Source organism: Astatotilapia calliptera, chromosome 8 (assembly GCF_900246225.1).
Source record: "Astatotilapia calliptera chromosome 8, fAstCal1.2, whole genome shotgun sequence".
NCBI classification, from domain to species: Eukaryota; Metazoa; Chordata; class Actinopteri; order Cichliformes; family Cichlidae; genus Astatotilapia; species Astatotilapia calliptera.
In genome coordinates this window covers 6,917,241-6,942,987 of record NC_039309.1, presented here as the reverse complement: position 1 = coordinate 6,942,987, position 25,747 = coordinate 6,917,241, and the positions used below count along the sequence as shown (strand labels likewise).

At 40.6% G+C, this 25,747-nt stretch overlaps 1 protein-coding gene across 6 annotated transcripts in view; it reads right to left on the bottom strand.

The window, feature by feature from the left end:
• The window catches only part of tanc2b (tetratricopeptide repeat, ankyrin repeat and coiled-coil containing 2b), a 179,024-nt gene that overhangs the window by 80,595 nt on the left and 72,682 nt on the right, over positions 1-25,747 (bottom strand). For all 6 annotated transcript variants that reach the window (XM_026178198.1, XM_026178200.1, XM_026178201.1 and 3 more), the window contains 2 exons: positions 6,994-7,065; positions 1,395-1,574 (listed from right to left, as the gene is read on the bottom strand). In XM_026178198.1, the coding sequence (XP_026033983.1) occupies positions 1,395-1,574; positions 6,994-7,065 (252 nt within the window). The remainder of the gene's footprint in view (positions 1-1,394; positions 1,575-6,993; positions 7,066-25,747) is intronic.

Here is a 25,747-nt window from a genome sequence, read left to right as displayed (position 1 = left end):
GAGAACACTGCAAAGAGACCTCTCCCTACGTCAGCCACAAAATAAGAATAGTACAAATGAGACGGCGCCGTGCATCATTAATCAAGCTATTCTTGGCTGTCATGAAAAAAAACCACACACACAAACACTCTCTCTCTCACACACACACATTCATATTTACAGATTCGTATGATGTCCTAAAAACTAGCTGCGACTCACGCAGATGAAAGAAGCCTTTTAGAAGCAGGCTGAATCAGCCACAAAACATCAAATCCAAGAAAAGCACACAAAATGCTCCTCAAACAGCAGAACAGTGAGGGAGGAGGTGGGGAGAAGAGTGTGATTTGGCCGGATTGTTCTGAAATTTAATTCTCGAGAAAAAAGAAAGAAAGAAAAAGAAACCTCTGCTCCATCCGTCCACACACAGTCCTCTACAGCAGTGTGGCACACCCAGTTAAAATGGGAGAAAATGATGTGGTTATGCGTTTCCCCTTTAAAACCCACAGTTTGGATGACCCTGGAGAGATCATAAATCATTCTGTATGATGTAAAAATCACAGCTCCCCCCGGCATACCAGAAACGGTTAATGATCTGAAGTAGCTGGGAGATTGGTGCACCCTAGTGGTGACTACTGAGTCGAGCTTTAAACTCATCCACACCCACTCTGCTTCTGTGTGGAGGCTGCACAGATACTGGGTGAAGCTGTGCTGTCAATATTTCAATTCTCATTTTGAAAGCACAAGTAGAGCAGTAACCTTTGATGCCCAGACCGTCTTGTGTACCAAAACAACTGCTTCTCCCCATTGCAATAGTAGAGGGAACACAACACAGACTCATAAAGCAGTTGATGAGGAAACAGAGGGGAGGCAATTTTCCACATTTTCTGAATGTCAGTGATGACTGTGGAAGGAAACGATTAGTGGTAGGAGGTAAAAAGCAATAAAGGACGCCTGAGCCAACCGCAGCTCGCAGTCCATCATCTGTTCTTGACACTGTCAATTAGGTAGGACTTTGGCGATTACAACAATTGGAAATTACAGTGTTTGTCAGAAACCCGAGCTCAGCTCCACTTGCTTTCTACTTAGAATTAGGGGGGCAAGTAATACAGTAAATGATTACTGCTTATCAGCAAGCATCGGGGTGAAACATTGCTTAGTCTTGTAAAATCAGTTTTAACTCAGTATGCATGATTTTGTGATTAAGCTGCCTACAGTGGTACAGTGAAGGGCTAAGGGAGGCTGTGTTAGTACACCGAGTCTGTGGGGGAGGACAGCCACAGGCAAATTTAAACCAGATTTAGCCCATGTCTCTATTGGCTGTGGCTTTCTTCCTGAACTCTGGTTTAAAAAGAAAATGACAACAACTTTAAATCCTGCACTCTGAGTGACTCCTCTATCACCTGCAGCATCCTTACCTGTGAGCTTCTTCATTGGCTGCAGCCTGACACTGATGGTCTGATGGGTGAGCAGCGGGGAGGAGGGCAGAGAGCGTGACACGCCCTCCATTATGCGAATATGCTGCATGCCCTCAGTCATTGAAAGAGGGGGCACGTTGTAGTCTCCTTCAAAGGCACAGTCGCTGTCTATGCTGCCACCTGCAGGATGGGAGGGAGAAACAGCATAGTATGAGATATTTTTCTGGACTTTAAATAAAGCACTGTGTTATAATATTAATGGTATAACTGCAGACTCAATAGCAAAGGAAGAGAAGATGAGAGAGGAAATTATCCTACGGTTACTGTGTGATCTTACCAAATGGCTCCATTCTGGATTTGTACATGCATTATTAATTGGACACCTTTCATACACAACAGCTACATTTTGCTAATAGTCTAGGTCTCAAGCCATTTCCGATATGGCGCGATATGGCAGCCTCACTTCTGTCAGTCTGCCCCAGGGCAGCTGTGGCTACAACTGTAGCTTGCCTTCACCAGTGTGTGAATGCGAGAGTGAATGAATAGTGGAATTGTAAAGCGCTTTGAGGGTCTTGAAAAGCGCTATATAAATGCAATCCATTATTATTATTATTATTATTATTAAAACAAAGAATTCAAAGGCATCCTCTTATTAAATATAATTTTAAATGCCCTTATTCTCATCGCATGCTCAGGTTTAGCCAAAAAAATCCAAAAAACATGTTTCAGCTTACAAACCTTAATCAGGATGTTAAACAGAGTTTGTGAAAAATCTGGATCTATTCTACTTGTCTTCCAGTAACTGACCGCATCCCTCTTTCCATGTAAAGAGGAGCCAAAACAACGGAGTTTTAACCAAAGGAATTTATGAATTTCTGGATTTATAAATCACCTGACACTAAATATCTTGGTGTAAATGGCTGATTCAGATTTGACTGCAGTTTTATAAACTCAGTTTGTATTTTGATATTCATTCATATTATCTGTGATTTGTGCTATTGTGTGCAGTTTATGCACATTTGATTTAAATATGATAAAAATTGTTAGCTTTGTGTTAAAACCGTTTTGGGCTCTTTATATTCCACTCTCATCCAAGGTGGATATTTGCCATTATTGGTACTCCACAAGTGGAAGTCTGCTATTAAAGGACCACCACTAGGAAAGGTCCAGCGGTTCATGAAATATATTTATACTCCTTTACAAAGTCTTATATGCCAGAACACGTTGGATTTTCTTTAGGATAAAGATGACCACACCATTAGAAGGAAAAACATGTGATTATAGTTCAAGAGAGTGCCTTTCAGTTGGAGTTTAAATGTATCCCTTCCAAAAGCACCTCAAATAAAACCAATCTGAATGCAGGAAGCACTATTCAGCTAACATTTTACCCAGATTCCTTGCGCATGTGGCACATTACTGCACCTTAAAACATTTAAACAAATGCTGCAAATATGTACCATTTCATTAGGGACACAAGAATCTTTGTGGAAAAGGTAGATATAGTTACGCTGATGCCCAACAATTAACCTTAGGGGTACATTCATGTCAACTCTACCTGTTAGGACTGAAATGCCCCTATTTCTTAGAGTGTAGGCTGACAGGTATAACTGAATATAATGGATTGCAAGGATCAGAATATATCCACTATTAAAGTGCTTAGTTGGACTTCTTTGTTCTGTTTCTTTTCCTGTTTGTTCACCTGCTGTAGAAACCGTATCACCCTCTGACAGAGGATAGGACCTCAGCCTGGTCGCTCGATCCTGCAATCAGTGCACTACTGATATTGAGCGCAACATCACTGGCGTGACCCAGCAGAGAGCAGCCCTGCAGGCAACACGTGCAGTTTACATCACTGCCTCAAAAGGCAGCCCGCCTGACCTCTGTCAGCCCCGCAGTAACACAATACCCAACAATTTTTATATAATCAAGGATTTTCTAACCATTTGAAATGTTTAAACAAGAAAAAAAGCACAGTCATGACCACAAGAGAGCATTTTATTTACGAAAAAAGCCTCTCACAATGAGTGGTAATTACAGAGCCAGTATAAACAACCACTTACCATCACTCATACCCCCCCCTTTTCCTCTTTTGCTCTAAAACCCACAAATTATGAGAACTTTGGTTTTATTTTTATTTTTTTAATTTCACACGCACTCATCAGCCAGCTGTCTGTAAACATCCATTTTGTGAATCAGTTCTAGCTCAGACTGCCCATTTCCCAGCAGACTGAACTGTAAAACCAACTGGTCAAGGAACATGCTCGCGCCAGATAGCAGCCGCAACGGTGAGACAAAAAGCCATTATCAGATACCGGTCCCTGAGGAAGCCTGTATGATGGCTAGGAAGGGGGCAAATTGGCTGCTGTAATATAAATACATCAGTATTGAAACAATTGCACTCATAGAAGAAATGCCAAACACAATCCGACACACACATCAATCCCTCTGTGGCTCTGGAGTCAGTCCATCCATTCACTGGGGAATGTCACTGTGAGAGTGAAAAACAACAGCCAGAGCAGCGGTTGCTTTCCCCGGCATGGAAATTCTCCACATGTATGCAGACACTGGTGTGAATATAAAATAGCTAACTTGGTATTCTGATAGCAGTTGCCAGCAGTCAGGATCAGGCTTGGTTTTAATGCTTTGAAATATTGAACAAAAATAAACAATTACCGGTAAGCTACTCTCAATCAATTACCTGCTAAATAAATTAACAATTTTGTGGCCGTTCATGTTAATAATCAGGACAAATACAAAAGAATGTGCTTTATTTACTTATTCGACTTTTTAGGTATAAACTAGCTGCATTTACATCCAAGACACCTTCATTTTAGTCATTTTAGACTTTTTCAAAGAACTAAAAGGTTCCTTTCATACTGTAGGTTGTGTGAGTGTCCATCACACTGTAAAGAGCTGTGAAAATTATGCCAATTGGGCCGCTGGCATGTGAAAAAGTGACAAGTTATTTTTGCAGCAACTATACTGTCAGCCTGTCCTTATTCCTGTAGAATCATATAATGCAGTTGTGTCAAAGCCACTGGTAAGTCTAAGTTACTCACGAGGTGTTCTTTGGTGAAGCACAAAGTTATGGAACAGGGACATGCAGATATCATGCCACCGGGCGACCGTTGCTCAGGGGAATGGGAAGCTCATCTGTAACCGGAGGGTTGCCGGTTCAATCCCCCTGCTCTCTCTGTCCTGGTCGTTGTGTCCTTGGGCAAGACACTTTACCCTACCGCCTACTGGTGTTGGCCAGAAGGGCCGATGGCGATATGGCAGCCTCGCTTCTGTCAGTCTGCCCCAGGGTAGCTGTGGCTACAACTGTAGCTTGCCTTCACCAGTGTGTGAATGTGAGAGTGAATGAATAGTGGAATTGTAAAGCGCTTTGGGTGCCTAGAAAAGCGCTATATAAATGCAATCCATTATTATTATTATTAAACTGCTGGTTCCTCTCACTCCTTTGAAAACAGACAGTGTAGGTCTCTGAAAACAGACAAGGCGTCAACGCACCAGCGCTAATAGACGTGTGTAATGGTATCTGACAAAAAGACATAATGCGATGCCCTGGGAGGAGAACTCATCAGTTCATCTGACATATGATTTCTTCTGTGACTTCACTGGTGATTAAAAAAAAGAAAAGAAAAAGAAACTAAAGTGCAGTACATGCATAGTACTGCACACTCCACACCCAACGTTTGAAGCTTTCAGTCAGTACTACTGAAAACACTCACCAATCTAGTTCATAAGCCAAGAGCATAGAACAGGGGTAGGGACTTCCAGGCCTTGAGAGCCGGTGTCCTGTAGGTTTTAGATGTGTCCTTGACCCAACACAGCTGATTTAAATGGCTAAATTACCTCCTCAACATGTCTTGAAGTTCTCCAGAGACCTGGTAATGAACTAATCATTCAATTCAGGTGGGTTGACCCAGGGTGAGATCAAAAACCTGCAGGACACCGACTCTCGAGGCCTGGAGTTCCATACCCCATAGAAGATGAGACAAAACCTGATTCCTGCACACTTTCTAACCTGCAACAATGTATTTATTAGAAATATAGTATAACTTATCAGAGGTTAATGACACAGAAGGGCTATCTTATATGAGAAGTTAGTGCACTCTTTACAGCAGGTCATATTATTTAAAAAATTTATTAATTAAATAAAGACAGAAATAGACAATTATTAACGTCCATCTATTTTCTCAGCTGCTATCCTAGCCAATGCCAGGTGAGAGGTTGGTAACCAATCCACTGTAGGGCTAACAGAGACACCATTAACCATAAATCACATTTGAACCTACAGTCTATTTAGAATCATCAATTAACTTTACATGCATGCCTCTGGACTCTGGAAGGAAACCAGAGTACATAAAGACCAGCAGGCCTTGCAAACCCCAGAGTCTTCTTTCTGTGCTGACAGTACTCACTGCACCACTTTAATGTATCCTTCCTAAAAATTACACCTAATGTATAGATAATTATTGAAAAATGTTCCAGTTAACCTTTAGTCTCAAAACGTTCCCCAGAGGTTACATGTCTAGGTGATCCTGCAGGTATACATTTGAATAGTACAAGACCTACACTAATGAAAATAAAGTTTTACTAAATTCAACAGTGTTTCAAATAAATGTATTTTTCATGGTGTATAGTATGCAGGAGCTTATTTGCAATGCAGTAAGTATGACCCTCCCACTATGAAGGAGTTGCTCTGTGGGGCGTAAAATAATGTCCCTGTAATACGGACCCTGGTCCAAGAAGTTGAAATGCACTTTTCATCCAAATACTCGTAGTTTTAGCCAACATTCTTGAGGTGGAAAAGGCCCTAATCTCATCAATTAGTCCATTTAATTCTGGAAAGCCTCATTGAAAATTATGATAATCCTGAGAAAGATATTAAATGGTCTCATTCAGGTCAAAAATGAGAAGGGCAGAGAGGGAGCACCAGCCGCACTTCAGCGGTGAAATCCACAGAACAAAAGCAGTGAAGGGGAAATTACCGTGTTTCATTTTAGACTGCAATAAGAGTCGTGTACAAGGACCACTCCATGCCTCGAAATAAACAGAACCACCTACTCATCAAGGTGTTCAGTTCAAAATATGTATGAGGTGGAAAAAAACAAACTGCCCCAAACAGTTTCTGCCAAGCACAGACATTCTCGCTGTTGGTACCATCTAATGTCATATATACAACCCTATTTCCCCTTGAAATTACTCAGATTTACAGGCAAAATTACAAGAATATAAAATTCATACACTTGCCCTCCCTGTAAATATAACTTCATGTCCAGTAGTCATAAACTTGCTGTTAGAAAACGGAATAAATGCGGTCCAGCAAACAAGGCTTCATGAAAACATTAAGGGAGCAGAAATAGCGTCTGGAAAGAGCCAATAGGGAGGAAATATGGGGGACGAGAAAAGAGCTCACGTTTGTTTTCAGCAACTCAGCTTCTCATTCGCACATATTATACACACTGCGAGCACATAAAAGCAAGAGGTGAGAAGAGCAGGTGCTGTGGAAGGCATAATGTTTCCTGTCAAGACTGCAAACTTTTCTCTATCTCGAGTTTAAAGAAAACTACTCTTTGGAGATTCGGTTGCTTACCTTGGCCGATGTGGCTCAGGTGAGGGTCTAGACTGGGCGAGCGGGGGTCTGCCAAGTCCTCGCTCCCACCATCTGCAGAAGAGGAGCACACAGAGAAAGACAGGGAGTGAGCTCGGTGGAGGTGGTGGTGGTGGTGGCAGCGTGGCGAGGAGGTGCGAGTAAGCAGCAAGGCCACTTCTTCCTCCCCGATCAGCCAGATGTGAGATCTGAGGACACCCAGGAGGCTGCTCACACACAGACCCTCGACACCCTTCCTCCTGGGGCCCAAGCGTCCCCTTATTGTCGCGAGGGAAGAACGCGCTGCTGAGCTCCATTTTTTCCGCCTCCACATGTTTAGACTAAACAGTCAGTGAGCCTCTATCTCTAGGCAGGCCCAAAGCTGATAACATAATAGTTTACATTACAACCATTCCTGCATGAAGACCTGCGATGGAGCCACAATCAAAGAGCTCGCTGCGACATACATATGCTTAAATGAGGGATGACTTTGACTTGCAGTCAAACAGTGGGCGTCTCCCAAGATAGATCCACATACAGCTAATGATATGAAGATCAATTACGCCCAGGGGATCAGGCAGGCAGATTTAGCCACAGTGGATGGAGCTGAAAAGAGCAGGTTGGAGGGTGGGGGCAGCATCAATGGGCAGCACAGTCAGTGTCACCAGGGGATTGTTTCATAATCCTGCTCAAGTGCAGATGGATCTACTGTAAAGCACGACAGGCCAGCAGAGGAGGTGTGGAACAAATGATTTATGCTCAGAAGAAACGGATCCCAATAGAATTAAGTGAGCTATTAATAAATCTAAACTGAGCTACTTGTATGAAAACTAGTCTGTGGATTATCTGAGTAGAAGGATCAAAGATTGTTGCATTAGGCAGAAAGGGAAGTAGGCCTCTTTTTTTTTTTTTTATCACAAAAAAGGATTAGATGTTTTGCCTCATCCCCACATTACCTTTCAATCAGTGCTCTCATCTATTGGTCCAGAAAACCCAAACAAACAGTCGAGTATTATCTCTCCCATCGCAGATTCACACATTCAGCCACGCAGCAGGCCAGATTGGCTTGCTGGTGGAAAGATCAAGCTTGTCGATGGATAGATAGAATAAGCCGTGGGGTATGTGTGTGAGAACTGGGCCGATTGTGGAAGGGGGCTCTCTGCAGAGGATTCTTCTGTGTTGTTGTCTGGATTTGTCAATTAAAAAAAAGCTTTACCAGCACACTGAAAACACACAATTTCTACGTAACGGTTTTTGTATATTTGGCATTTACAGACAGCAGCGCAATGTATATTTCTAACACCTCCATTACACGCATGTTCGACAGCAACAAAGCCACCAAAAATAGTTTCTCACCTTGTGTACCTGATGAGCCATTTCGCCCAGTAAAATCAATGGTGTGAAAAATCAATACAGGCCTTGAAGATGACGGGCAGTAGCTACGAGAACTGCTTGCACAGTGATATGTGAAAACATGCACATGCAAGCACAAGTAAAGTGTATGAGGTTGTGTGGAGACAGCTGCGTGATATAGTGTAAGAGACTGTGCATACTTAAGTATTTTGGGTGATTTTTTTACTTATCTTTGGATACCTGTACAGTAGTTGTAAATAACAAACATCAAACCCCTATCACATGACCACAGAAACCTTTTCATTGCATTTCAAGTAAGGGGGTACTTTGTTATGGGCTGCCCTGAAGACAACCTATAATAAGAGAAGCAGCAATGAGTTTCTCCCAGAATCCAGGCAACAGATGTGACTCTTACTCTCAATATAGTGTCTATTGTGCCAAAGACTCATAGATCAGTGCTTGTAGGCTCTTTCAAAACATGCAACCTTTGTCTGCCTTGTTACAGATGACATTTAGACAGGTGAGGGTGAAGCAAAGAAGCCACCAAGGAAAGAGGGAGAGAATACAAAAACAGCTCTAACAGCTCTAACAATACAAATGGCCTTTTTTCAGTTTCAGTAAATGTATGAATGTTGGGTTGTTTTTTATACTTTTGCTTGATGCTGGAATATAACAATAATTTAAGCCTTTGAGCTAATTCTATCTTTATCTTTGTATGTTTCTCCTTGTGCATTTTAATGGTATGCACTACAACTGATATCCTGCTAGTAGATTTTTGCATTGACATATTATGAAAACTCAGTATTCACATTGCCAGGTAGTCTGGAGCAGAAGCAAAAACAGCAGAAGCAACATTTATTTTAAGAAAAAATGGGCAAGAAATTGCAAATTAACAAGTTAGACTTTGTGTAAACATTGTCACTAGTATTTTCCCTGAACCTGTTAGCCCACAGCAAAGCAACTTCAAGAGTAAATGGAAAAGACGAAACACGATTACAAGAAAATGTAAAAGATCCCATTGGAGGGACCTCCCGGGAACTGCAGAGATTCTACTTAAATACCAAAGTAGAATCTGCAGAGATTCTACTTAAATACCAAACTCTTCTGAAAGAGAGTCTCCAGCTATACTCTAATGTAAATGGTAACTTCTATCCAGGTTGAAATTGAACAATAATTCTGTGTTAAATCCAACAGATGAACTGATTCTCTTCTGCTTATCTTATTGGCAACTTTTATACAGGGCATACCACTAAAGCTGCTTGACTCTTGATAAAATTCCTGCTGATGCCTACTCGGGTATGTGCAGCGGTCTTGCTGGTGCTTTCCCTGCTTTTAGGTTTTCCACATATGCACACGAAAGGGCGGGGAGTTCCCAGAACAGGGCTATACTTCAAAATATATATTAGTGCTGAAGGAACAACAATCCTCTTTGGGCTAAAATGGTCTGACAGAAATAACTGTCACCCACTAAATAACAAATCTATGTTAAGCCTTTAAATCACTCCGTTACTGAGGTTTTTGGAGCCTCCTTCTCTCTACTACAGTTTTAGGACTGAGAAACATATCTTTGTGTCACCTCTATTCAAAAGAAACCTTTCTTCAAAGAAGTGCTCTCGTTACCCGTGATTTCAGTACGATGTCCATCCACACAGACCAATGGCTTATTAGGCAGGGAACATGAAAGGGGAGGACCCATGGCTGATGGAAATAGAGATATTTTCATTAAAACCTGCAAAGGCAGACAGAGGACATCATTCGAGGTTCTCACAGAACATCTGCCAGCTGGTAGTGAGAATGAAACCGAGCCAATATGTGCTCTGCAGCATATACTACTCAACTGTAAAATCAAATCACTGCTGTCACTGAACGGGGGAAAAAAGCCATTTCCAAAACAAAGATACAGTATGATGGTGCACTCTCCATGTTGGCAATTTCTTTGCCACTGTAATGCAACCGTTCTGTGTTGTGGTGTCAAAGGAGCAAGCCAATTTCAAATGTGGACAAAGAATCATTATGGAAGAAGTCAGTGTGACATCTGATAGTTATTCCATGGAGCAGCAGCTATCATTATCATTGTGCCTGACTTTCTTGGACCTGCCGGTGTTTTCAGTTCAGTATAACCTTTCCTCCTGAATGAGGTATCTTTTACAGGTACTGTGAAAGAGTGATTACTATAAATACTGATGTTTAAAGAAGTTTATTTGGCAGAAGGTTTAAGTTCCCTCTTAGATTTGGTTATTTTTCTGTGACTAATCAATCAGGTTGAACATAAATACAGCCAATAGACTCAACTCAAAAAGTGCAATCAATCCCTGTCATTCACTTAAGGGACAGTGCAAAATAACAACAGCCAGCAAAGGAGAGAGAATAAAATTGTACCTGAGCTGTGTAAGTGAGAAACACCCCGAATACTTGGAGCCCAGAGAATCGCATCCTTCAGCTCAATGACTTCACTCACTGACAACACAGTGATTCATTGCTTTGCTCAGTTCCTCCATGCCTTTTCTTCTTACCTTTGCTTATTGCTTCTGTGGGACTCCAGTGTTGCTGTGTAGCCAGCTTGTTGTCAGTCCCAAAGTTTCTCAAGAGAAGGTAAAATAGTGCACTAATTAAACACCAGTTACTCTCTGTGCCAAATTATTTTCCCCATCACCATATATCAAAATGATAAGTTAGAAGAAAAGGAGACCGGAATGCTTCGCCCTATTTCATCACTTTATTTTTCCCCTGAATGCACAAAAACGGCATTCGAAACACAGAACACACAATCGTAAACAGTTCTGCAAGTTCGGTTCAAGAATTTACACTTGCTTGAATTATCCTGGAATCCGATGAGAGGTTTCTTTCTTGAGACCTAAACAATAAATCATCCATCCCTTCATTTTCTAATCCCTATTCAGTGATAGATAGGGAATCTGTAGTCTATCCCAGCTGTTTTAAGGCATGAGGTACACCCTGGATGGGTCACCAGTCCATCACAGATCACAATCCTAGATCCAGCCACAATGTAGTTCATATGTCAATTTAGATCATTTGTCAGTAGCTTTCTTCAGAGAGGATGAATAAAAAAAAGAAAAGAAAAAGAGAGGGTGTTGTACTAATCAGAGTGACTTCACCAGCATCCCAAACTGCCAGTGTGTTGTCCTTTCAGCATGTAAAAAGAACTAAAATGGGGATTTTACCAGTTTGCTTGGCACCTCAACAATCTATGACTACTCTAGCTTTCACTGGACTAGTGGTTATAGTAAGATGGAATATTCATATTGTGGTCTCTGTTTCAAATGTGTTACTCCTGTACTTCATCAGAAAGACAGACTATATGCGAGCGAGGATAATAAAACATCCTGAAATCTATTTAACACATCATGAATTACACCATCTTGTCCTAATTTTCCAAAACAGAGACCAATTCATAGTGTTAGAAATAATAAACTTCACATTTCAAAAATGCAAATGCCAAGTAGTGAATCAGTGCTGCGTGCCTGTAGAGAGCAACAAATGCGACTGCCAAGCTACAACAGATGATTTCACCAGAGAGGACGCTGGGATATGATTGCTCAAAGGCCTCGTATTTAAACAAAACTCAAATGCACCACGGGGAATCATAAAGTTGCAGAGGTTTATGCATGCTGAAGGTCCTTAACTAAAGGTTCTGTTGACTGAATTATTAATGGTTAGCTCTATAAAATGAGTTGGTCGTACCAACTATGATACTAGAAGACATTCAAATTGGAGTGTTGCAAATGAGAAACCTGCAGGAAATCCAAGCACTCAAGAGGCTGGATAAAGTGAACATTTGGCATTTGCTGAAGAAATGACTCAAGTGATTGTGAAAATTGCGGTCTATTACGTTTCTGCCAGTCAAATAAACATATAATTTATTAATCAGCGAATGATTTTAGCACTAACTGCACAAGTAGGACTCATTTTTTTGGCAGACATTCAGCATGAAGCGTACTATCATTACCATCCAACTGAGCACTAGACCCAGTTTAACTACTACGGCTGTGTAATGGCCCTAAAAGAAAAAAATCACTGGCTACTTATTTAATTCTTTATAAGGTCACACACTAATATCTAATCTATTTTGATACAACTGACTCCTGACATTGTCATCTTTGAATATGAAAAAAAAAATCCAGTGATGGAAAAATCTTGCCATTTGGTGGTCACGTGGTCAGCTGACCTCAATTTTTGGGCACACGACGTTGCAGAACGTTGACCTTTTCAACTGAAGCATCCCCATATCAGAAAATAGTGAGTACTACGGAGACATTAACACGGACAGGAACAGCTGGAGACATCCTGCACTTCTTTGAAGTCCCCCCCCCATGTGGCGGATACACATTTGCTGCATTGTAATGGAAAGTCTCTGTGGATGAGTCTGTGGAGTCCCTCATGCTTACATAGCTCATGATGAAATTTACATCCCAAGCAGAACCTAGTGGCCTTGCTAACATGCAAAGTATAATCAAGGCCTTTCCCTGGTCCACCTTTCACTCTTGAACAAGGTAAATCTGGACTCAGCAGACCTTTACCTTTTTTCCATTGCTGGAAAGTCTACTCTTTATGCTCCTTAGCGAAGTAAGCCCCCAACACACAGCTGTTCAGTCCCAGTTCCTTGAGCTCCCTTTGCATCGACTGTGTGGAAGTGTTCTTTCTCCTATTATCGAACACAGTCATGGTATCTTTATTTTAGCATTTGATCACGAATCAGGATCATTCCCAAGTTTTGTTTCTGATCACGTTTCCTCTTCAAAGGTGATCAACACCATCTTCCCAAGTGTTCATAATGTTTTGGACACTTTTTCCATCCAATTTGTGAGCCCGTTTGCTTTTTAAATTTATTTGGCCTTGTGGCCATCACACAGCCAAATCATCCTCCTGTTGCCCTTTTAAAATAAGTGGTGTGGTGTGTTTCTTCTGCATTAGCATGTTTTGGAAAAGTTTGCATTTGAAGCTTGATGTTGAAACCACAGCTACTTGTCTGCTGTGCTTTTCAATTTGAAACCAATTTTATACACGTTTTGGTTCAAATAGCCATTTATACCTTAAACACACAAAATAGCTGAGTGAGACACTCGTCCTCTTGTTGATGGCTAAAGTGATCAATTAATCATTAAATCACTTCAGGCCATATGTTACAGTGTGCGAGTCCCAGAAAAACTGTGCTCCTCAGGTTTGACTTTCATTTAGGGCAGATTTAATCAGATTCACAACAAAGTGGAGCAACTTAATGAATCACAACACCACAGTGTGCTGCAGGCAGCCATATGTGAGCACAGACATCTGCTCACTTGTAAAGTTGATGGGTATCTTCATTAGTGCCAGCCTCAGTGTATGCTAACATGAAAATGCATGGGATCACACACACACACACACACACACACACACACACACACACACACACACACACACACACACACACACACAGTAAGGAGGCTTCTTAAATGTTCTCTGTCCACTGCTGTAGTGAGCCAATCCTGGTCTACCACAGGAAGTGGACTGTTCTGACATCCTGCCAAAGTAAATATTAGGGAACCACATCCAAATCCCAACAGACACAGCGCACAAACGCACTTACTGTACATGCACTGCTATGCACAACAGAAGCACACATTTCATACTGAAAGACCAAAGAAATCTTTACAGGGCATGCTTGAATCAATGTTCGTTTAGATTTCAACAAAGATTTTAAGACAGCTGAATAAAAAGGAAACTTATAATCAGACTACTGAATAATATCTTAGGTGGGAAAAATACAAAAAAAAATTACATTAGAGAAACTTAAACACTGTTCATAAACAACATTTTCTCTCAGAGAACTGCCGCTCACTGGATATTTCCATTCTTTTTCCAAACCATTCAGTGTAAACCCTGGAGACGGGCTGACAAGCAGTTGAGCGGGTATACCTAATGAAATTGCCGTTGTTGTATTTTCCATCCAGTATCTACAACTTGACAGAGAAACAAGTGCTTTCTCACTCTACTTTAATAACAAGTGATTAACTAGTTTCACTGACTAGCATTTCTCAAACAAACTAGTGAGGGCGCCAAAAACCTCCTCAGATGCCAGTTAAATTGCTTAATTTGTACAGAAATCATAAGTGTCACCTTTTACTTTCCACTGCTATATGCCATATCTATAATAATCTAAAATACAACTACCTCCAGCTGGATAAGTATGGAAGCCCACTTCTGAATCTGACATTTGTTTTGACAAACAACAGATGATTGAGGGAAACGCAGCAGGACCGCAAAATCATATAGAGAACAAAAATACACCAGCAGACACACACAGCACTACATTTGGACACTTCCTTTCAAACTGTGGGCATTTCTCAAGATGAAATACTAACTCGATAAATGTAAAGTATTCATGTTTATGTTGTAAATGTAAAAAGAGAGAGATTACAGTCAGAGGCTTAGCTCAACAGGACTGTGTAGGTGTGATTATATCAAATCTTTTGAGACCATAGGGTTTGAGAAAAAAATGATTAATTTTATCCACTTCCAGCTTTTCTACTTAAAGATTTGCTGCCTTTAGATGATAAACAGCATCATGAACCTAATAACTATGCATTTTGCATGGTTATTTATGATCTCATAGAATTATAATGGCCATTTTCTTATTCTGACACCGATTAATTGAGCAATAATCTGAAAAATGACACCTAAAAAAGCAAAAACAAACATATTTTCATACATGCATACTTTAGTGCACTTTAACGTTAGCCACCTAGCTGGCACTGACACCTGTGCCTCCTTAAACACATACGCATTAACAAGATTACATCCACTAGAAGCTTTGGTAAACACCATTAAGGCTGTGCTGCTCAATGCCTCAACCTTGTGGTGATTTTAAAGCAATACGAGAGGAGGGATGAGGCTCAGAGCGAGGTGCACTGAACTGTTTGTCACTGGCTCTATTACCTGCAGTGACAGGGCAAAAGACAATCCTGTCAGCTCTTAAGCAGTCTTATATCAAGGGAGGACAAACTGCACCAGATATGAAGACTCCCAGCAGAGGAAATAGTGTTTGTGGGAACAGTACATTGTAGGTAAGAAGGGGCCTTAGAGGGTGGACCAGCAGTTTCACAAGCTGTTAACTGTGTTTAGGACAATGCCCATATCAGCTCTGATTTAATGTGAGGATCGCTCTGTTTTACAAGCAAGAAGGCTAAAGGGAGAAAAAGGCAAGCTAGCCAGCTTGTGAGCAAAAAACGTGGTGTACTGTGTGGGTAGTAGACACTTCTGAATGTTTCTCATGATTACTGCCTACTTATGAGAATAATGCTGCAAAAACTAAATGTTTAAAAAACAGAAAATGCACAGTCTTAGTACTGAATGCACAAAGTCGATCTGTAGGCTGCGCAGTAGACTTTACACATTTTTAAAATTACATCTATATTTAAGCCTGCAGTTTGGGGACTACAGGGAATTTGGACATCAGCGGGATCGTATCAATTCTACTCAAGTAACATATTTCACAAAAAGGGGAAATCTATCTACACATAAAAGGCATAGTGTGTCCTTATCAGCACTCTCTTTGTGGTGTGATCAAAAGCACTGCTAATAAATAGTAATAGCGATTCTTGTGGCAAGACCCAGCTCAGTAGCTGCATCGATCTTTTATAAAGAGTTGATGAAAAATACTCATCATGAAAACCTATTTTTACAGCTTACTTCTTCTTTAATTGAGTGACTATGCTCTTGTCAAAACATTGTTTTCAAAATAAAGATGACATCCTTGTTTTCATGTGTCCCAAACATGAAACAGTGCATCTGGGGTCCCACTGGGATCAGTCCTTGGACCTGTTTTGTTTTCTTTATCTCTGTTGCCTCTTGGACATATAATCTCCCAGTAATGATGACTGTCAATTATATGTTAGGCAAAAAACACACAAATGTATTTTCCTGCTTCACTGCCATTAAAGGTGACTTGTAATTTCTTGCAGCTGAACTCAGATAAAGTCCTTGTTATTGGTACTAATGATTTCTAATGGTTACCGAAAGCAATCTTAAATTTGGGAATAAGCTTTGATTAACAGCTCAGTTTCAAGAAGCACCTTAGTTTTTCTATTTATAGATTCGATATAGATACTAATATTGTCAACATCCATCCACACCCACATCTTCTTCCAATTACTAGTGCAACATATTGTATGCATGATTAAAGAGCTGGGAACACATCACTTCAGTCTTCACACAATTGCATTAGCTTCCCATTCACTGAAAAATAAAATGTTACTGGTTCCTTTTAAATTACTACATGATTTGCCTGCACTTTACATATGTCAGAACTAATAACGCTTTATATTGCACTCGAATTTCAGATCTGGGAATCAACTGCTGCCACAGGTTCAACAGTCTAGCCTTAAAGCAAAGCAGGGACTGTGCTTTTACTGTTTTAATACCAACAGTTTGGAAAAAGTCTCCTCTGATTCCAGTTACAGACAGTTTTTTCTTTCATATAAATTTATAAAACCTTTTCAAAGCTTTACCACTTCCTTCTTTATTCTTGTCGTATTTTAATTTCTCCTTCTCCTCCCATTTTATGCAGTCTGGAATACTTTAATGCTTTTGTACATTTTAACTCTGGCGGTTGTTATTATTTGTAAATTGGTCCCAAATTCCTTTTTTAAAAAGTACCAAAGAAAAACAAAGAGAACTTCATTCCTAAGCTAAGAGCACTACAAGTAATGCAGATTAATCCTTGCTGCTTGTTGTTTCCCCCTCATTTGTTGTTCCTACATATTGGTTTACCTGCTGAGGGCATGCTGTAAATCAGAGGCATCTTCCAATTTACCAAGCAGCAGCAGCAGATGCAATAAAGAAGAAATATCCTTATAACCCAGTCATGCCCAAAGCACTACAGGAGTACCTCTCTGCGTCCTGTTGTTATATAACTGTTGATTACCCAGGGGCTACGACAAATTCAAATGCGGGGCTTTTTTTTTTTAGCTGATACTACTACTGCTGCTCTTTTTATGCCTCACATGTGTTCCCAGCTACAACAACCTGTATTACACAACACAGCTAGAGTTATTTTGGAGAAGTGCTGGGCTAATGGCAACAAATTTTTAAATGAAATCTTATCTTGAAAAGAAAATGCTAGGTTAAACTGCACAACTCCAGCATGCTATTCTAGCCTCAAAACTTTTTAGCTATGTTGTCTTCATAAATTAACCAAAACCAATCATTTTGTATAAAGCCGAACAAATACATATTTATGAAATCAGCCTTTGAAATTTTTTTGGGATATCTTAGTAGATAAAATAAGTTAAATCTGTTTGTCTGCTTACTCAATCAGGAATTGAGCTACCAACCTGACACCCAGGTACACCTTAGGCCCCTGGAAGGTTCTTATCTGTATCATATATTATGCCATCATCATGTTGTGTAGCACTGCAGCGTACCCACAAAATGGGCTAATTTTTATACAAATTATCCCACATTTTATACTGACTTTATAAGCCAGATCTATCACCTAATAGGTTTTTTTTGTAACCTTTATCAGTGCAATTGAGGACATCAGTTTTCCAAGAGCTCCAACAGATCAAATTATAGTGCCCGTGCTCTGTCTTTTTCCTTACCTGTCTGCTCTACAGTTTTCTTGAAAGGTAAAATGTTAAATCTTAAGAAATAACACGTCACCATGTGATCAACCACAACAAATTTAAAACTATGTTAGTCTATAATACTCATCCCTACAAGGGCCTTTAAGCATCACACGGTTTATGCCACAAATTCTGCAGGTTAGATATGACTTCTAATTTCTTAGAAGTCATATCTAACCTGCTTATAGTCTCATCATGTTGTTTAGGATCAGCAAATGTAATGAAATGATCAAAACGTACCATATTTAAATTCTTAAGAACATGATGATGTAATCTGTTCAAAGTTTTAATGACTCTATAGACTGTCATCACCAGATGCTTGATTGGTGTAGATGCTGCTTGTCCTCATTACACAGTAACTTAAAATGTGAAAAATGCAGTCTGAAATGGTAGACAGCCTCTAATAAACCTAAATGTATGTAAATGTGAGATTGAGCGTCCACAATAAGCTGATCCGTGGAGGCCTTGCCCAACAGCCTACAGGATTCAAAGGCTCTGCTGCCAACATGATGGTGCCAGACACTACAGGACAGCCCAGAGGCTTCAGAACTATGTTGGCAGCACAAAAGGGCACCTACAAAACATTAAGCACGCAGCTTAAATACTGTGGCCAATTGCTGTAATGTGGAACATTAACGCTCAATTGGAGTGATATTTTTGGCCACATGGTAAATTAAGTCCAATATTCCATTTCAGTTCGGTTTTTGGTCTCTAACAACTGCTGAGGGAAATATCAGGCTCTTCTGTTATCTGTGTGTTTGCCATTTTGTGATGAGCAGGTGCTGTAGAGTAGATTTTTTTTTTACTTTCACTGAAAAAAGATGTAGGAAGCCCAACATAGTGATAGATGGGATTAAACCCATGCCGAGAAATTGCAGCAAGCTGAACAATAATCTGAAACTTACTAGTAAGTTTGAGGGAGCTGAGGGGGAGCCTATTTGCAGGTGATAGTTCTCCATAGGTTCAACACCAACAACATACTTTCCCATTATTGCTTATAAACACCATCCAACCATCCATTTCCTGCCACTTATCCATGTCCAGGTCTATGCAGACACACTCAAGCCTCACTCTCCCCATCCGCCTTCTCCAGCTAGGCGGAACACCAAGGAGTTCCCAAGCCAGCCAAGCGATATAATCTCTCCAGCATCCTGAGTCTGCCCTGGGGCCTACTCTCAGTTGGATATGCCCAAAAGACCTCACCTCACGCAGGAGGCATCCTAGTGAAGATAGCCGCATCACCTTTACTGGCTTCTTTTATTATGTAGTAGCAGTGACTTTATTCTGAGCCGATCCTGGATGACCGAGCTCTTCACCCTGACTACAAGGGAGGATTCTGATTTCTGCCATCTGTATCGGCAATCAGCACTCACAGCTCGTGGCCATAGATGAGTAGGAACACATGTCGACCAGTGTATCTGGTTCTGCTTTTGATTACAGATGCTTTAAATAGGAAATGAGTAATGAGTATAAAGCTGATGTAAGACATTTTATAAGTTTCCATTTGTATTTAGGCAGATCTCAAAAATAAATGCTTACTCTTGTAAGGCTCAGTCAGGGTTAGGCATCCGTTTTAGTAAAAAAGAGGAAGGTTACTTTGCTATCAAACTTAAAAATCAAGCACTGATGAGGCTCTAACCAAAATACATCAGTATGGTAATGTGTGTGTTTACCTCGAGCATGACCTGTAATCCTCTCTAACAAAAAGACAGACACAAAAAACAAAAAAAAAGTTTTTTGGCTTAAAATGACACATGCCTCCTCCCACCTTCCAGAAAAGCCCAAAGCCTGTGACCCTGGCCACCGAGGTGTATCTGGAGGACAGCGAACAGCACGGTGGTGGCGCCAGGCCAGAGAGGTGACGCATATTTGAGTGGCTGAGTGCGTCAGGCTCTGGCTGACAGCACCACGACTCAGCAGTGTCCTGGATGGATGGAGGTGTTATGATGGAGGAAGCAGGGAGAGTGTGTATGCGTGTAACCAAGAGACAGCGAGTGGGAAAAAAAGGAGAGAGAGCGAGAGAGAAAAAGAGTGATATGCCCCGACTCCCACACTGCCATCCGATGCCGAGAAAAGCTGTGTCGCAGCACTGAGTGGGAGGTCTGCGTTTTAAATAAATAAATAAATAAATAAATAAATAAAAGAAAATGAATACAAGTCTGGAAAAAAAGAGAGAGAGAGAGAGAGAGACCACATGAAGCATCTCCTACCTTTAGTCTGACACACCACTGGGGTTACATCACAGAGCAGAGAAGTGAAAAGCATGCAGCAAAAATAAACCAAACGGAAATGGAAATGTTATAAAGGTTTTGCTTTGGCTGCTTTGAGACTCGGCGAGAGCAAAAAAGGATGAGCAGTGAAATGAAAAACAGTTCATGGCTTCTAGTCTGCCTTGAGGTGTTTCACTGAAGAGTGATGCTTTTGTTTCTTTTCATTTCTTATCCTCGACGAGGGAATGGACCACGAAAAATGAAGAGCTGGCATCACACCTGTACCACCTACCTCAGTTTAATTTCCCACTGTCCTGTGTTCTTTCCATCACTATTCCAGTCAATTTTATTTTAACCTTGAGTATTAGCAGATTGAGCCAAGTGGTCAGTCATTCCCCCCCCCCCAGTCGATCAGAAAATGACAAAAAAATGAAACCCACATTATATTTTTTAAGACTGAGCCAAAGGCGATGTCTTTATATTTTTGTTTTGTCTGACCAACAGTCGAAAACTTAAAAATATTACTTCAAATCCTATTTTATTCTGTAGTTTAAAAGATTCAGTGTGAGGTTTGCAGTTCGATTCCCAGTTCCTCCTTTCTGCAGTACAACGCATCCTCAGGTGCGGACAAACTAAAGCAGTTTCCGATGTCCAGGAAGTACTTGGTATCACAGCTCTGTTGCTTTTTGCAGCTGCGTGTCAATGGATGAAAGTCCAGAATAAGCAAAGCAAACTGCGCCTCCTCTGATTACTTCCCCCCCAAAAAGTAATCCTGTTACTTTACTGATTACTTATTTTCAAAAGTAATTAATTACTTAGTTACTTTTTAAAAACACGATTTACAACCTGAATAGGTGATAAAGCGATAGATCTTTCAGCCCAATTCTACTTTTTCTGCATAATCCATCATACAAAATGTAATCAAATGGAAAAGTCTCTTTTTTAAACTTGTTTTATCAGTTTTAATCTTTTAACTTTATGCATCAAGCAAAAATTTAATTATATGCGACATTCTCTGACTGGAAGAAATTTGTTTAACATTTAAAGCTATTTTCTGCACATTCCAGCACATAAAATAAAATATTTTGTGTGTTTACACTCACTCTTTCAAATAGATGCAAGTAAAACACAGCAGAAAATAAATAAAATCAAAGACTAGCGGTCCTGTTGCTCTATTTTCACCTGTAAAGCAGGAGTGGGGTAGGCGGAGGTTTACCCTGGTGCAGGTGTGCCGCAGCGGTCAGTTGAAGAAACCGCGAGTTTCTCTGTGAATTTCCCATTACGTTGTAGCGCACTCGGTGCTTGCTTGGAGGTTTAGGGGGGTTAAAAGAAGTTTTCTTCCCACGCAGTGAACAGCGGACACTAATGTTTTTGTCACTTTTTACGGAATCAAACTCAAAGTAAGGTCAGTACTTCCACGCTTTAAACGCTGCACGCTCATACTCTCTCCCGCACTCAATATATGATCCATTCTTGATCTGCACACAGCTGTTGTCACGAACGTCGCACTCGCTTACGTCACTGTCATGAGACAGTTTCGCAAAAAAAAAAAATCACGGTTTTAGTAATGCAGTATTTCTACGGGAAAGTACCGGTAATCTAATTACCGTTTTTGCAATAGTAATCCCTTACTTTACTCGTTACTTGAAAAAAGTAATCGGATTGCCCATCTCTGCTGACCACTAGTGGGTTACTGGTACCAGCAGTGACAAGGAAACTAGCAAAAAAAAAACCACAACTAGAGAAAAATCCGTCAGGTTGGATAAGCAGCCACTACAAAGCTTCACTAGCAATCAAAAAATAACATCAGGACAATGAGTGATGAGCAAATTGCTTTATATCTAGATGGGGCTTTAAGTATGGAAGCAAGGACACATAAGTCTTAAGATTAATTACAGTAGTTTGCTAGCCACTAATAGAATACAGTAAGAAATGGGAGGCCTGCTTTTGAAATAACCCACATTTCTATAACAAACCTGCCTCTGTTATTGTTTTAAACTGTACACAAGCTGTGCAATAACTTACAGTGACATGGCTCAGAAAACAAGAAACTGCAGATCAGTCAATTTGGTGATCAATTATTTTAGGTTTGTTGAGAGAACATACTGAAGCGGCTGCTGAGGAAACCTGATTTGTGGTTGTTTGTTGTTCCAGTGCAGCACTAAGAACAGCATCACCTCTAGTTTCCTTTGACCTCAGGCTGTCCACAGCGAGAGGAGGGGTGTCTGCGACTCCTGCTAGGGTTGCAGATGCCACTCTCTGCACTGATGAAGAGTGTTTAATGAGAAACGCTATGGATCGTGATGAATTCACGCAGAGAGGTTAGAGAGAAAAGCTCCCGCTGCAGTTAGTGCTTCTTCATTATGATGGGAGATATTTACAGCCTTTCGAAATTACTCTCGTGTTGAATGACAGTCATTACCATACAGCAGCTTAAAGAGGAACACTGCTAAATTTGAACCTTTTTCACATTGCTTAGGGGCCCTGTCTGCAGTGTGGGGATTTGTAAGCTTCACAGCAAAACCAGGAATGTGCAGAGAAATTTGTAACACATCTTGCATTTTGCCAGCTCCACAGAATGAAGACATAATGGATTCCTAAAAGTTCAAAATCAACAATTCTGCCACAGAAAACGCTGAAACACAACACCAGACGAGGACAAACTGCCCATTTTATTTTGTAAGCAACTGTGCAGACATCACTTATCGAAAAGGTACGCATTAGTTTGCCTGGAGCACCAATTATTTTTCCTGTCTACCTCTGCCTTTTCAGAGAGAATAAAATTAGATTTCTCAAATGAAAATGCAATGACCTGAAATTATACGCCATTTTAAAATGCAGAGGGAACACGGCTTGTGATAAAATATAAATTTAATAAAATTCAGATGACCAGCGCAATATTCAATGTTAATAACACACTTTATTACGTACATCTGTTCAACTCCTAGTTAACATGAATATTCCATCAGCCAATCACAGCACAGCAACTCACTTCATTTAGGCATTCTGACATGGGAAAGACAACCTGCTGATATTCAAACAGAGCATGAGAATGGAGATGAAAGGTGATTTAGGTCACTTTGAACATGGTTCAGGGTGTTCTGAGTATTTCAGAAACTGGTGGTTTACTGATTTTCCCACAGAGCCATGTCTAAGGTTTACAGAAGGTGGTCTATCCAAATATCCAGTGAGCAGCAGTTCAATGGGAGAAAATGCCTCATTGGTGCCGTAGGTCAGAGGAGAATGGCCAGACTGCTTCTTGCTGATAGGAAGGGAACAATAACCCAAACAACCACTCATTACAACCAAGGTATGCAGAAGAGCCCACTAATCATCGAAACAGATGGGCTACAGCAGCAGACCACATGGATGTCACTTCTGTCAGCTTAGGCTTGAAAACTGAGGCTACAATTAAAAACAGAAGATTGGACAAACATTGCCAGATCTAATTATTGTGTTTCTGCTGCATCATTCAGGTTATAACATGAAAGGGTCAATCCATTCTGGCTTGCAGCAAAGGTTCAGGCTGCTGGTGGTATAATGGTGCTGGGGATATTGTCTTGGCATGCTTAGGTCGCTTTAGTAACAACTGAGGGGGTGCCCAACTCCAGGCTCCAGGGACCGGTGTCCTGCAGGTTTTAGATGTGTCCTTGCTCCAACACAGCTGATTTAAATGGCTAAATTGCCTCCTCAACATGTCTTGAAGTTCTCCAGAGGCCTGGTAATGAACTAATCATTTGATTCAGGTGTGTTGACCCAGGGTGAGATCTAAAACCTGCAGGACACCAGCCATTGAGGCCTGGAGTTGGACACCCTGCTTTATGAAAACAATTTCCCCATCTTCTGATAACTGGATAACCCACCATGTGAAAAAGCACAAATCATCTCAAACTGGTTTCTTGAACAGAACATTGGATTCACTGTGCTCAAATGTTATACAGAGTCACCAAATCTCGAGATGTGCATTTTTAAGTACAGCCAGCCAATCTGTAGCAAACTGTGTAATGCTGTCATGTCAATATGGATGTTTCCAGCACCTTGTTGAATCTGTGCCACAATGAATTACAGCAGCTCCAAAGGCAACCAGGGGTCCAATTCAGTACTAGCAAGATGTACATAATAAAGTGGCCCATTTAAACTCCTCTGGTAAAGAATCTGGTACTTATAGTGGGGGTTTTTTGCCCCCTCAAAAACCACATCCATATGCAGACTGTATGAGCCAAAATTAAAATGACTGAGCTTCAAATGACCCTCCCTACCTCCTGAGCCGCAGCCATCCTCAATAGCTTCTCTCATGGACTCATACAGGTTATTTTGCTCTCCATGAACTGTCTACATGCATTATGAATAATTATTTTGTTGAGTGGCCATTTGGTGATTTTCATTTTGAAGAGCAATAGCCGGAAAATGAGTCATGCTTTCATAGAATATCAACTAATTGAGGGATCCTGCACCAATGTAAAACTTTCAAAAGAACAACAAGTGTAAACAGAGAATCCCATTTGCAGGATAGGAACTACTCTCAATAACAGAATGCAATTACTTGTTTATTTATAGTGATTTAATGCTTAATTTAATGATTAATTATACCTTTTTATTTGGGCCTCAGCCACAGAGTGCACTTCTTCTGGTGGAACACCAGGTAAATGCCGAACAAATAACAGGTACCAAAAAAGGCCTAGCATACAGCATGTCTAAAATGGCCAGAAACACAAAAACAGGACTAAAGAGGTTGTTTGAAGTTGGATTGAAAAAGGTACGACGGCAGACGAGTGAAGTGTCATTTTGTTTCTCTCCATTTTGGAAAAAGGAGAGAAAGCTTTCAACCTGTTGGGCAGGGCAACAATTAGTGAAAGAAAATGGAAAGAGAGGAAAAGATGCAGAAACAAAGCAAGGTGGCCATTGACTGTGTGGCCATAGTAACAGATGAAGCAGTGAGGGTGGAGAGAGGTGAAACAGAAAGACGGCACAGGCTGTCCTTGCTACTGCAACCTCTTCCACGGCGCTCTGTTATTCTTATCGTATGCTTGCCCACAGCGATGCAATAATTCACTCTGCTCTCAGTGTCATTGCGATGATAGGAGAGGGAAGAACTACATATACCCCCCACACACACATACGCACAAAGATTATACCCTCAGCTGCATTGGAGATAGGTCTACAACTGCAAACAAGAAGGCCTAAATAATGAAGTACACATTAAATATAAAACAGACTGGGGCATTGAAGAGCCAACAGCAAAGCTTACACGTAGTAGGACGAAAGTAGGCTACAGCATGTGGCTGGATGTCTCATCATCAACATGAAAGCTAGACTCTATTAAACCCTGTGTGTGCTGATGTGGGCTATATTTAGTGTTCAAACATTAATATGCACATATGCTAACAGAACCCCCCTCTCAGCTTATATTTCTATATAGATATATTGACAGAAATTTGAAGCCATGGCATTTAATCTGGGGGGATGTTATGACCTTATGCTATGGATTTATTTCATATTAGGTTCACTTTTGTATTTTTGCATTTTATCGTTTATTTTGTTTCAACTAATTCAATTTCTTTGTCCCAAATATAG